General features: G+C 50.3%; 1 protein-coding gene across 2 annotated transcripts in view; it reads right to left on the bottom strand.

Annotated features, from left to right (window-relative positions):
* SEMA6C (semaphorin 6C) overlaps positions 1 to 13997 on the bottom strand; it is a 129092-nt gene that overhangs the window by 12357 nt on the left and 102738 nt on the right. The window contains exons 17-18 of one of the 2 annotated variants that reach the window (XM_053370126.1): positions 13831 to 13881; positions 9335 to 9490 (exon numbers count right to left, since the gene is read on the bottom strand). In XM_053370126.1, the coding sequence (XP_053226101.1) occupies positions 9335 to 9490; positions 13831 to 13881 (207 nt within the window). The remainder of the gene's footprint in view (positions 1 to 9334; positions 9491 to 13830; positions 13882 to 13997) is intronic. The other variant, XM_053370127.1, reaches the window with a different exon arrangement.

A 13997-nucleotide genomic window follows, 5' to 3' on the forward strand; every position in this document is an offset into this window, starting at 1 on the left:
CTAGCTGTTACCGTATTTTTCGCTCTATAGGACGCACAAGACGATAAGACGCACCTAGTTTGGGGGGGAGGAAACAAGAAAAAAATAATTCTGAATCCCAGAAGCCAGAAGAGCAAGATGGATCTGGCTTCTGGGATAGCCACTGAAGCCTCTCCTGGGCAGCGGGATGAAGGCTCCCCCTGCCCGGAAGAGGCTGAGCGTGGGTACGCTGCCCTCTGTACCTTCCCCCATCTCCCGCAAGAACCACGCGCTCTTTAAAGGGAGTGTGATTCTTGGGGGCTTTTCTGGGAGGTGGGGGAAGGGGCAGAGCCCCCCACTTCCCACAAGAGCCGCGTGAAGCCTCCGCAGGACAGTGGGAGCCTTCGTCCCGCTGCCCTACGGAGGCTTCGCAGGGGCTATCCAAAAGCCAGAATAGCTAGAGGGAGCGCTGGTCTAGCTCCGTGCGAAGCCTCGGCAGGGCTTGGGGAGCCTTCATCCCCGTGTCCTGCGGAGGCTTCTGGGGCAGCCCGTGAAGCCTCTGGAGGTCAGCGAGATGAAGGCACCCCACTGCCCTGCAGAGGCTTTGCGCAGCTAAGCCCAAAGCTACAAGAGCGAGACGGTATATGACTTCCAAAATCCTGAGTGATGCCCCTTGTCTAACTCGCTTCAAACCCCCCTCCTTGAAACCTTATCCTTTCTGCAACCCTTTCAGCAGAATCCCCTGCATCCTGCTTTAAAACCAATACAGCGGTATCTTGGTTCTCAAACTTAATCCGTTCCGGAAGTCCGTTCCAAAACCAAAGCATTCCAAAACCAAGGTGCGCTTTCCCATAGAAAGTAACACAAAAGGAATCGCTGAAATAATTAATAGAAGTGGAATACAAAAAGGGAGGTGTGAGGAGGTCGTGGAAATATGTGAAAGAAAGATAAGATATTGAATTTCCCCCCCTTTTTTATGTGTTTTTAATTTGTTTTTGTCTTGTCTTGTTAGTTTAATGTTTTAGTGTTATGTAGTGTTTTTGTATTGTAATGTACTGTTTTTTCTTTGTTTATTTTTTGTAGTGTTTAAATTGTTGCAAAAGTAATAAATATTATTAAAAAAAGAAAAGAAAGTAACGCGAAATGGATTCATCCGTTCCAGACTTTGAAAAACAACCCCTGAAACAGTAATTTAACATGAATTTTACTATCTAACGAGACCATTGATCCAGAAAAGAAAAGCAATGAACAATGTACCGCGGTCCCACAATCAATCAATCAGTGAGTAGGTGAACTGGGTTCCACACAGTCGCAAAAACAAAACAAAAAAGAGCCGCAAAAACAAAAATGCAAAATAAATAGCAAAAACAGACAGACCTCAACGTAACACTAAAAACAGAAGTGTGGCAACTCAAAACAGAAGCGTAAGACTCAAAACGGAGCACGTTCGGCTTCTGAAAAAAGTTCGCAAACTGGAACACTTACTTCCAGGTTTGTCGTGTTTGGGCTCCAAGTTGTTTGAGTACCAAGGTGTTTGAGAACCAAGGGACCACTGTATAGCAGAATAGTTGATCCTGGACTTAACCCTGACTCCCTTCCCTTTGCACCACCACATGATATACAGTCGTACCTCGGAAGTCGAACGGAAACCGTTCCGAAGGTCCGTTCGACTTCTGAAACGTTCGACTTCCTAAGTGTGGCTTCTGATTGGCTGCAGGAAGCTCCTGCAGCCAATCGGAAGCCCCGTCGGACGTTCGGCTTCCGAAAGAACATTCGAAAACCGGAGCACTCACTTCTGGTTTTCGATCATTTGGGAGCCGAAACATACGAGATCTGGGGCATTTGAGAACCGAGGTACGAGTGCACAACTGTAAGCCCTTTGGGGCGGAGGTCTACAGAGTCCCCCACTGTAAGACCACCATGTGCAGAGACCGTGCTACGTAAGCAAGTAAAAATATATATTTTTCTAGCTTTGGGTACATATATTTCGTGGTGTATCATCCTCTCCCCTAAATCTGGATGGGCGTGGGGTTTAAGCCCTACTGAAACCTTGCGACAGGAACATAATATTGCTAACTATTATTTCTTGGCTATTTCCACCCATTGCATCAACAAACAGGACTAGCTGTTGGGCTGGTGGGAGTGGGGTTTGAGGAAGAATATCTAACCATTTCCCTCCTGGAAAAGTCTGATTTCTTTCCCCCCTCCCCCCCACTTCAGTCCACCACTTCCTGTATAAAAATGGAATTTTTTACTCCTCAGTTTTCCTGGGACACCCCCCCCCAAAAAAAATCGCTCAAATTTTGGAGGAATTTAGCAAGCAAGGCCCAGAATCCATTCAGATGCTGCAAGGTCCACAAGCGGTTTTACAGGCAAGGTGGGTGGAAACTGTGGCCCTCCAGATGTGGCCGGAATCTCAACACCAGTCCTGACCATTGGTCATGCTGGCTGCTAAGAGCTGGACCCCAGCAGCAACATCTGGAATGCCACAGATGTTCCCCAACTCTGCTCATTCATAAAACCCTGGGTGAATTTATTTTGTTGACTATTATGGCTCTGCACTAATTCCAAACCACTCCCCCCTTCTAAGGTCCTAATTAAGAGTCTGGTTTCTGGATGAGGCCAGATCAATCGAGTTCAGTATCCTATTCTCACATTGGCCAATCAGACGCCTTTTTTTGGGAAACTCAACGTTTTGTTCGCCTTTTGGGGGCGTAGGGGAGAATGCCATCGCAAAATTCGGAGAGGTGTGAATTTCAAAGCTGCCGTTTGGTTATTGAATTCTTTCGGGGAGAGCGAATTACCGTATTTTTTGCCCTATAGGACGCACTTTTTCCCCTCCAAAAATGAAGGGGAAATGTGTGTGCGTCCTATGGGGTGAATGCAGGCTTTCGCTGAAGCCTGGAGAGCGAGAGGGGTTGGTGCACACTCCAGGCTTCAGGAAGCTATCCGCAAGCCTGCGGAGCCCGGCGGGAACTCCCGCGGGCTCCGAAGGCTTGCGGATAGCTGCCTGCAGCCCGGGGAGTGCGGCACTGTGCACCCCGGGCTTAGGGTAGCTATCTGCAGGCTTGCGGATAGCTGCCCTAAGCCCGGGGTGTGCAGCGGGCTACAGCGCCGCGCTCCCTGGACTTCGGATAGCAGCAAGCTCCGGGAGCGATGGCGAGGTTGAGAGCAACCTCGCCATCGTTCCCAGACCCGTTCTGGGGTTTGTGGTTGGGGGATCTCGGGCTTCCCCCGCCCCCAGCCCCGCAAGCTCCGGGAGTGATGGCGAGGTTGAATGCAACCTCGCCATCGCTCCCGGACCCGTTCTGGGGGCTTCGCCCAGCTCGGGCTTCCCCCATCCCCACCCCAGCAAGCTCGGGGGGGTGGGGATAATTTTTTTTTCTTTATTCCCCCCCCCCAAATAAGTGCACCCTATGGGCCGGTGCGCCCTATAGGGCGAAAAATACGGTACTTTTAAACACAGAATTAACTGAATTCTTTCCCCATCACTAAGTCCTGTCTTGTTTTATAATGGGAACAACCTGGTGCTCTTTGGAACGCTAAAATTATTTCGGAGGTGCTTTTGAACGCAGCCCTCGCTTTCGGAAAGAAGATTGACAAGCCAGCGGTTCCTTCGATAAATACTCTCTCTCGGAGACCCCTTTTCTTTCTCCTTAACCCCCTTCATGGAAAACAGGAAGTCTCAAGTCTGGCTTATTTTTCCTGCCTTTTCAAAACTTCACAATAAAAGTCTCCCTGGCTGCAAGCCCAGATAGCAGCAACCAGCGGTCTTATTTTACTGCCTCCAAGTCGCAATGTGTTTCTCGAGCCGTAATTTAAACCAGAGAGGCTTTTGCCTGGCTAAGCTCTACTCAGAGTAGACGTGTTGAAATTAGTAATAATAATAATAAATTTAATTTATACCCCGCCCTCCCTGGCCAAAGTCAGGCTCAAGGTGGCTAACAACAGTAAAAATACAGTAAAAACATAAGGGGGGGGACCAATTTAAAATACAGGTTAAAATGCAATTTAAAATGCAGCCGCATCAAAACCATAAGGGGAGGGAAACATAAGGGTCAGACTGAGTCTGAACTGAAGGCCAGGTGGAACAGCTCTGTCTTGCAGGCCCTGCAGAAAGATGTCAAGTTCCGCAGGGCCCTAGTCTCTTGTGACAGAGTGTTCCACCAGATCGGAGCCACAGCCGAAAAAGCCCTGGCTCTAGTTGAGGCCAGCCTAATTTCTCTGTGGCCTGGGACCTTCAAGATGTTTTTATTTGAAGACCGTAAGTTTCTCTGTGGGGCATACCAGGAGAGGCGGTCCCGTAGGTACGAGGTGTCGGGATCAAGCCAAAAGTCAGAGCCTCCAGCTTAGCTCTTAGTCCAGAGGAATTTGGCCACCCTCCAGGTGCCCGGCTTGATTCCTTATGACCTCCCGTCTGCGACTCCCGGCAAGATCAAAGGAGGTCTCCAATCGGCGATTCTCCTCAACGTGAAAGAGAACACACCACTCCTCCCCCAGGGAGGGGGAAAGAGACAGACAGAAATATATCTACATGCCTTTTATTTCTGTCTTTCACCAGTACAGAGAAACATGTCTGCACACTCTGCTTCCCACTGCAGAGAGAGACTATACTCCACCCATGTACTTCCAGTACAGGGTCATGTGCTGCTCTGAGGTAACATCCGGCTCTCAGAGCACGTTACAGACAGTCCCAGTTTCCCACGGGACAATCCAATAACATTCATATCCTGTTTACCATTCCAGCCACCTGGTGCTTGCTTCTGCATTGCTCCTTTTTCGTTAACACGAGGGTCCTAGGTCGCATAGAGCTTTAAAGGTCAAAACCAGCACCTTAAACCTGATCCTGTACTCCACCAGGAGCCAGTGCAGTTGGTAAAGCACTGGATGAATGTGATCCCGCGGCAAGGACCCCATAAGGAGTCTCGCTGTGGCATTCTGCACCCACTGGAGTTTCTGGGTCAGCTTCAAGGGCAGCCCCGCGTAGAGTGAGTTACAATAATCAAGCCTGGAGGTGACCGTCACATGGATCACTGTGGCCAGATCACAGCGAGAAACGTAAGGGACCAACTGCTTAATACGGCGGAGATGGAAAAAGGACTTTTGCTTGTCACGCCTGCTAATTTCAATGGGGCTACCCTGAGTAGGGCCCTTGCAGGATGCAACCCTCCTAAATTCTCTTTGAAAAAATCCCTCCCTTAGAGGATACTAGAACTTGCGGATCGTCTTGGAGAAACTGTTTTGCAGCATATTTAGGAGTAGCAAAAAAGGGAAAGGCTTCACTGTGGAATGTGTAGTAAGATGGAACAAACCTGTGGAACTTCTGGCTACAAGATCTGGCAGTGGCCAGGGGCTTAAAGGGCTGGAAAGAGGATGAAGAAAGTTCATAACCTAAGAAGAGCCAGTCACCCATCTAGTAGTTCAGCATCTTCCTCCTCCATGATTTATCTAATCCTCTTTCAAAGCCCTCTGAATTGGTGGCCATTACCGTCTCCTGTGGCAGGGAGTTCCACAGGGTAACTTTGTGCTGCATCTATGGAAACAGAAACTAGAGAGGTGGCGGGATACATTTAGCATTCCAATTGTACGGGTCATCAGCACAGGATTTCATTGTTTGGGAGTTTTTTTGGTTTTTTTAAGTGGCATGCTGTCAAATAATTAAAATAAGCCGAATGAGAAGAGCATCTGAAAACGGCACACACAAACACCGTCCCGTTCACCCGTCCCAACGAGATCAGCTGATCTGGCGGTCTCGGCAAAGGCAGGCCAAATGGAAGGTTTAATGCCGAACAGCTGATCTCCAGAAATAAAAAAAAGGGAGAGATTCCTTTTTAAAAATAAAATAAAAGACACGTTTGCCCTTTGGCAAGAAGATTGCAAGCTAATTAGCGTCGGGCCTCTGCCAAGCCTGCCTTCCTCTCCCCGCCCCAGTCAGGGCTGTGCAACGGTTTGATGTTTCGTTCCTTGAAAGCTGTTCTGTGGGTAGCTGTGCTTTTCTTTGCTCTGAATAGGAGGAAGCCCGCATTTTGTTCAGAGGTTCCCCACCTCTAACTGCACCTCCGTTTCCTCGAGTGCTGTGGGGGCCTGCGTGTTTGGATCTGCACTCCAGGTCAATAAATTGAGCAGAACCCAGAGCTAACGGTTTGGCAGCCTCAGGGCGGCTGCCTGGCCCTTGGAACTACATCCAGGCCATTCACTTTCTCTCTCTCAACCACAGCTTATTTGCACCCCTAATATCATTTGCCTTTCTGGGACACGTCCCTGGACGCCTCTGGCCTGCCTGGGTGGAAGACAGAGGGCAGGCAGGAGCTAGCCTGCAAAACACTACTAAACCTGAGGTAAAGGTAAAGTGACCCCTGACCGTTAGGTCCAGTTGTGGCCGACTCTGGGGTTGCGGTGCTCATCTCGCTTTATTGGCCAAGGGAGCCAGCGTACAGCTTCCGGGTCATGTGGCCAGCAGGACTAAGCCGCTTCTGGCGAACCAGAGCAGCGCACGGAAACGCCGTTTACCTTCCCGCCAGAGCGGTACCTATTTATCTACTTGCACTTTGAGATGCTTTTGAACTGCTAGGTTGGCAGGAGCAGGGACCGAGCAACGGGAGCTCACCCCGTCCCGGGGATTCGAACCGCCGACCTTCTGATTATTAAGTCCTAGGCTCTGTGGTTTAACCCACAGCGCCAACCACATTCTCAGCCCATCCAGAGGGTATAGCGATTGAACCCGGGGAACTTTCCCCTGTTCTGCCACTGAACTAGGTCCCTTTCCTCCTTGCAGAGATACAGAGGCCATATTTCTGCTAGAGGCAAAGTCTGCAGATTCACAACAGATCAATCCATTTTATTTAATCCTTTTTAAAAGCCCTTTAAAGTGGTGTCATTACTGTTTCAAGTGGAAGGGAGTTCCGCCGTTTAACTATGCACCATGTGAATAAATCCTTTCTTTTATTGGTCCCGAGTCTTCCAAAGTTCAGCTTCGCTGTACATGCACGAGTTCCAGTGCTTGGAGGGAGCAGGAGACAAAATTTCCCCCTCGCCACTCAGTCTGTGCCATGCATAACTTTATAATTTTACAAAATGGAGATTACCACGTGAGCTTCCTTCAGGCGCTTTGCAGCACGTCTGCCTTAAATACCGATAACTGCAACCCTCATCCTAGTCTCTGCTAGACCAACCCTCTGTGATTCTTCTCTGGTTCAAAGATGAAGAGACATACAGACCCATATAATCATAGCAATGGCTCCCACTGCCCTGCCGGGTGGGAAGGGAACCTCTGAGCATGTACAAAGAAGGACGTGGACTCAGAAGAGGAAACCACTCCAAAATCAGATTCTGCCTGGGGTTTGGGAGGAGAGAACGCTCACAAAACACTTTCCCAGGAGACCTGCTTCTCCCTAAATTGAAAAACAAAATCCAGCTTATTTTTGGCGGCTGTTCTCTCCCCTCGCACACCTTTATCTTCCCTGCCAGCTTAATTCTCTCATTTCTACGCAGCTGTCTGGGGGCATTTTGTTTGCAATTTGAGAGCTATTTTGTCCCCCCTGCCAAAAACCCATCTCCTCACATTTTGCTTCGGAGTGGGGGCGGAAATATATATATATATATATATATATATATATATATATATATATATATATATGTTGTGTTCAGGAGAGAGCGTGTTTGCAATACGCATTATGCCTAATTCTCCCAAAATGGATCAGCTCTTAAGAGCTATTTCCGCTGGGGGCCGTTTCTCTGTTCTTTCTCTCCTGCTTCATCAGGGCTATTTCCCCCACCCTGACGCACAGAAAGCTTGCGGTTCTCTTCCTCTTCATCCCATCAAGTCCTCCTCATACACTGCCTGCCAGCAAGGCGATAGTGCCCTCCACACAGCAACCCTGAGAGGCGGGACACACCGATCGCCCCAATTTAATGTATTTTTAATCTTTTGTTGGAAGCCGCCCAGAGTGGCTGGGGAAACCCAGCCAGATGGGCAGGGTATAAATTTATTATTATTATTATTATTATTATTATTATTATTATTATTATTATTATTTGCAGATGGGAAGACTGCAGACAAGACTCATTCAAAGCCTCCGCATGCCAGCTGAATGTCACAACTGAGCTGAGCCTAGAGGCTTGAGAAGGAATTCGCTAAAGCGAGATGAGCGCCACAACCCCAGAGTCGGTCACGACTAGACCTAATGGTCAGGGGTCCCTTTACCTCTTTACTTTCACCCTGGTATGGCTCCCCTTCATCACATACACAGCCCAACAAGACAACGACAAGAATCCGCCAACAGCATATGAATCAATATGGCTAACCTGACTCAAAAACACCCACCCACCCCACTCACATGCAAAAACAAAGTTCAAAACAAGCAACCGCACCCGAGGCCAACCCCAATTTCTCTCACCGCCAAAGGAACACAAGCAAATAGCAAAGAGAACCTGCGCAAACGACGGCAACACAAAAACCCACACATACATTAAGCAAAATAGAAATATCGCCTCCCGACCCCCCCACACAAACCATGGCCCCCTCCACCTCTTATCCTCTTTTTTCTTCCTAAAGATAAGAGGACCCCTGACCATTAGGTCCAGTTGTGGCCGACTCTGGGGTTGCGGCGCTCATCTCGCTTTATTGGCCGAGGGAGCCGGCATACAGCTTCCGGGTCATGTGGCCAGCAGGACTAAGCCGCTTCTGGCGAACCAGAGCAGTGCACGGAAACGCCGTTTACCTTCCCGCTGGAGCGGTGCCTATTTATCTACTTGCACTTTGACGTGCTTTCGAACTGCTAGGTTGGCAGGAGTAGGGACCGAGCAACGGGAGCTCACCCCGTCGCGGGGATTCGAACCACCGACCTTCTGATCGGCAAGTCCTAGGCTCAGTGGTTTAACCCACAGCGCCACCAGCGTCCCTTTTTTCATCCTAATGTCTCACAAATGAAACTGACCTATGGAAAATGTAACTTGAAAAAAGAGACGTTGTGTGCATACCTTTGTAGACCAAGAAAACGTAAATAAAATATTATGGAAAAAATAATAACAGAGAGACAAAGCTTTCACTTCCGGTGAGCGCAATCGTATCTCCCACCCAGGATCCTAAATAAGACTCGCCATCTTTGTCCTTTGCTCAGAGAGAGGCGACCGTGCGCGGCTTGCGCAACCCCTGCTCCCTGACGTGCAAGATGCGGTGACGCAACCGTTTCGCATGCCTCTGCATTCCAGCGCGCTGCCAGGCCCTCCCCGCACAAGTTAGTGGTTCTTGCACAGCTTGCTGTTATCACGGGGGTGCCATACTGCAGGGACGAGTTGTGGGGACACAGCGCATGTGTCTGTTTGTGTGCATGCGGGCAGAGAGGGTCGGGGGGTCAGGTGATCGGCCCCTTCTTACCCTGCTTGCTCACAGCCACGTGGAGGGTGGAGCGTGGCCCTCCTGCGCCCGGGGCCAGGCGGGCGTCGGGAGCCAAGCTAGCGGGAGGAGACCCGGTGGGCGCTTCTGGGAAGGGAGAGGAGAGAGCGGTGGCGGCGGCGGAGGTCTGCGTCTTTCCTGCGTTGCCGGTGATAAAGACAGTGTCAGGAGGAGGAAGCAATACAATAATGACTTGGGGGGGCAGTTAGGGGGTAATGGGAGGAGGGCGCCCTCAAAGAGCCACAGCAAGGGCTGTTGGCAAGGTCTCCACAAACATTGTACAATCACATCTTATGCAGGGGATCAGTTCCGAGGTTTCCTCAAAAACACACACCGTATTTTTCCGTGTATAAGACGCCCCCATGTATAAGACGACCCCTATTTTTTGGAGCCCCAAATAAATAAATAAATAAGTAAATAAGTAAATGCAACATTCCGTGTATAAGGCAACCTCTAATTTTAAACTTTTAATTATTATTTTTTTGGGGGGCAGAAATATAGTCTTATGCACGGGAAAATGCATATTTAAGCCACTCCTTTGGTTTGTGCCACCGTGCAAGGATTTCTAGACTTCCGTAGTTGGCACGCTAAGTGGGCCTTGCAAGGCCGAGAGCTCAAAAGCTTTTTGCGCAGAGTAACTCATAAGGATCATGTGTGGAAAGAGCTTTTATCCCTCACCTGCCAAGGCATATGGGGAAACCGTTCTGAAAGGGTTGGTTGGTACCCAACTAAGTTCTACTCAAGAGTAAACCCACTGAAATGAATGGGCCGAAGTTAGTTGTATTTATCCATTCCATGGAGTCTGCTCCGGCTGTGACTAATGTTGGGTACAATGCGAATGCCACTGAGAGGAGCCCCATTGAAAATAAATCAACACGACTAAGTTCCATTCATTCCAGTGGGTCTATTCTGTGTAGGAGACACACAGCCTATGTTTAAGGCACTGTGATATGGCTTTAAATTAGCCTTTCTCAACCTGTGGGTCCCCAGATGTTGTTGAACTACAACTCCCATCACCCCTAGCTAGCAAGGCCAGAGCTCAGGGATGATGGGAGTTGTAGTCCAACAACATCTGGGGACCCACAGGTTGAGAACCGCTGCTTTAAATGGTCAGGGCCTCCCCCAGAGAATTCTGGGAGCTGCAGTTTATTGAGGGTGCAGAGAGACCCCTATTTCCCTTCCCGGCGCTACAGATCCCAGAGGGGTTTAGTGATTTCCCCAGGAGAGCGATCACGCTGGGAATTGTAGCGCCGGGAGAGGAAATGGTGGGCAGTCCTTAACCAGCACCCTTAACCAACTACAGCTGCCAGAATTCTATAGGAGAAGCCATGATGGTCGAACATGGAATTATTGTGCTTTAAACGCAGGGTGTGAATATGGCCTTAGTCAGATATCACCTATAAAATGTCCCCGTGTCTCTCTCTCCTTCCTCAAATGTGTCCTGGGCTTTATGTAGGCGATTAAGAGAAGGTTAAAAAGCCCCCCCCCAAAAAAAACTGATCGGCAGAGTTTGTGCAACTGTTTTGCAATCCGCAGTGCCTCCGTCTGCTTGCGTGTCAGCCGCCCCCCCCAAACGCCGAGCCAGCCAAGTTGCCTAATGAATCCCAGACACGTGTGTCCCCCCCCAGTCCCCCGCCGGCCCCACAGTCCTCGCAGGAAGTGGCGAGTGGAAGCGGCCAAGATTTGCAGCGAGACAGGGATAAGAAGCGGAGAAGGGGAGGAGGGGGAGGCCTGTTGCTCCAGAAGACCCCCCCCTAAAAAATCACCTTCAGCTGACCCTGGAGCCCTACTCAGAGCAGACCTAAATCAACCGTGTCTGTTGCATATCAATGGGTCTACTCTGAGTAGGACTGAGATCGAAGACGAGCCCGGAGAAGGACCCGTCTCAGGTCAGGAGAAAGGGGAGGCTTGAGAGGGGCCAGGAAATATGTGCGCACCCCCAAATTTTGCCCTCCTCCCCCCGCAAAAGATGCTCACAGAACACAACAGCCTCCTGTTCCTCCTTCTTCCCGCTCCTTCCTCCCCCCACCCATTAAATCAAGAGATTTCTCCCCTGCTGGGTAATTAATGGAGTCGCTTTGGTTTTAATTTCCTTCCAGGCGTCAGATTGGCTCTGGAGCTCTCTTGCTTGGGGGAGCTGGACTCAGGGGGTGAGGTGGGGAGGGCAGGGAAGCAGGGCCTCCTGCGGGGAGATGATTGCCTGCGCAGAGAGCGTCATTGCCAGAGCTGCTCGCCCCATCTAAGCTCTGGAGTGTGTGCTTGTCGGCATGCCAGGACGCCTGGGTTCTGCACAGCCCGGATGCCTGGGTCCCGTATTCCCCAGGTGTCTGGGTTCTTCACCCCCCCCCGGACGCCTGGGTCCTGTATTCCCCAGGCGTCTGAGTTCCTTACCCCCCCCGGACGCCTGGGTCCCATATTCCCAGGTGTTTGAGTTCCTCACCCCCCCCCGGACACCTGGGTCCCATATTCCCCAGTTGTCTGGGTTCCTCACCCCCCCCCCGGACACCTGGGTCCCGTATTCCCCAGGTGTCTGGGTTCCTCACCCCTCCCGGACACCAGGGTCCCGTATTACCCAGTTGTCTGGGTTCCTCACACCCCGGATGCCTGGGTCTGGTATTCCCCAGACACCTGGGTTTTGTATGCCCTGGACTTACTTATTTAACTAGAAGATGTGCTTGTGTGTGTATGAAAAGGTCTTTTCTACCCTACAAGCTCAAATATGAGATAAGAGGGGAAAATACGCTTTTTTAAAAGGTTCTGAGATATGGGGCACTTAGGTGACATCACCAACCCATCCGATTTTAAGTTACGTAAGTGACGAGGAAAGGATTGAGGGGAGATATTTAGAGGCTTCCTGTATCCGTTCCATCCTTGTTCCATCCTTGACTCTGGCATCTTTTACCCCTCCGGAAAAACCCTTCGCTTAGAGTAGAGGGAGCCTGTGGAGATCAAGTTCCTATTGGTCTCCCCTCAGGCCTGGGATTATTGAGAGGACCATGGCTGAAGATCTAGGAGGACCATGGCTGAAGCTGCAGAACTTGCTCCCTCATCAAATAAACAGAAGCCACGTTTCCACCATGCATTTCGCTTTGAACGGTCATGGCTCCCCACCCAAAGAATTATGGGAACTGTAGTTTGTTTAGGGTGCTGAGAGGTGGAAGAAGGAACACCCTCCCCCGTATTCCCCTCCCAGAACTACAATTCTCAAAGTGGTTTAATGGCCAATCCCTCTTCATGGGGAACCTTGGGAACCGTAGCTCTGCGAGGGCAAATAGGCGTCTTGGCACCCGTATCGAATGACCCATTCCCAGAATCCTTTGGGAGAAGCCATGACAGTTCAAAGTTGTGTTATAGAGCTTTAAATGGCACAGTGGGAACGTGGCCCGGAGTTGGTTCAATTTCAACCCTTCGGGCTCGACATAAAAACCGCAGCTGCGTTTGTTAAGGGAGGGTCAAATTCTGCCCCGGGAGAATGACACACGCACATAAAAAAAAGGAAAGGTTTCTTGGTTCGCACGGAGACCATCCCTCTCAAAAGCCATAAAGGGGAGAGTGGGTTTTATACACAGCCTCTGGAAAGCGTACAAAGAGAACGGCAGGGGGTTGGTTAACCGTAACAAGACCTTCCGCCGCCCACCTCTGCAGTAAATGATGGGAGTGGGATGTTGGTGGGATGGATGAGGAAATGGCGCTTGATGTGACAGGAAGTGAGCAGTGATTTGTCCCTTGTTAGTTTTGAAAACCAGTTTGTGGGAATTCCCGCATTCCCCAGACAACAGAAGCGGAGGGTGTGGGGTTCTGCTCTTCCTCCTCCTCCTGTTGCTTTTGAGGAAAGAGTTTGCCCCTGTTTCAGAATAAACCTTCAATGGACTTGGCCGGCAGCCATCTTGGGCCTAAGCAACAAGAGGCTGGTAACCATGGCAACCGGGAAAGGCCTTGGACGGAGGCGGCTTTGTCCCAAGGGGTCTTTTGAGACCCTCGCGATGGAGAAAATAGGAACATCCTGTCATCAGTTCACACACCAGTAGCCTTTTTGCTTAAAAAAATCACTGGAAGCTGACTGGATCCTCTCAAGATGGCGCCTCCAATTGGACGTCAACGCGGAGGATCCCAAGATCCAATGGCTTGGTCCTGCTTAGGGCAGACGCGTTGAAATTGACATAGACATGGCTAACGCAGGCCTATTAATTTCAACGCCTCCACTAGGAGCAGAGCTGAGCTGGCTCTAACCCAACAAATCCAATGTTGAACCGCCATGATAGTCCCATCCAATATGGCGGCCTTCCCCCATTTGAACCTCAATGGCCGAGACAGGCTTTTGAGTGTTGACAAGGCTGACCTATACGCCATTGCTAGAGCGTGGGGCGGCAGATGATCAGGTTTTTGGGGGGCGGAATAAGCAGCGGAAGGAGACTGGAGGGGTAGGAAGAACAATGAGCTTGGGGAAGGAGGGAGGGAGGGGAGATGGACGTACTGACCATATGCAGAGTCGCTGGTGCCATCGCGGCTCCCGGGGGCCGTTACGACATCTAAAAAGCGAAGGGGGAGACAAGAGACTGGGTCGGGGGAAAAGGCAGAGGAACAGGGTCTCCTAGGCAGCTAAGCATGGGACAATCTGGAAAGGAAGAAGCCATTTGCTTGCGGG

The sequence above is a fragment of the Podarcis raffonei genome, chromosome 16 (genome assembly GCF_027172205.1).
Source record: "Podarcis raffonei isolate rPodRaf1 chromosome 16, rPodRaf1.pri, whole genome shotgun sequence".
Lineage (NCBI taxonomy): Eukaryota > Metazoa > Chordata > Lepidosauria > Squamata > Lacertidae > Podarcis > Podarcis raffonei.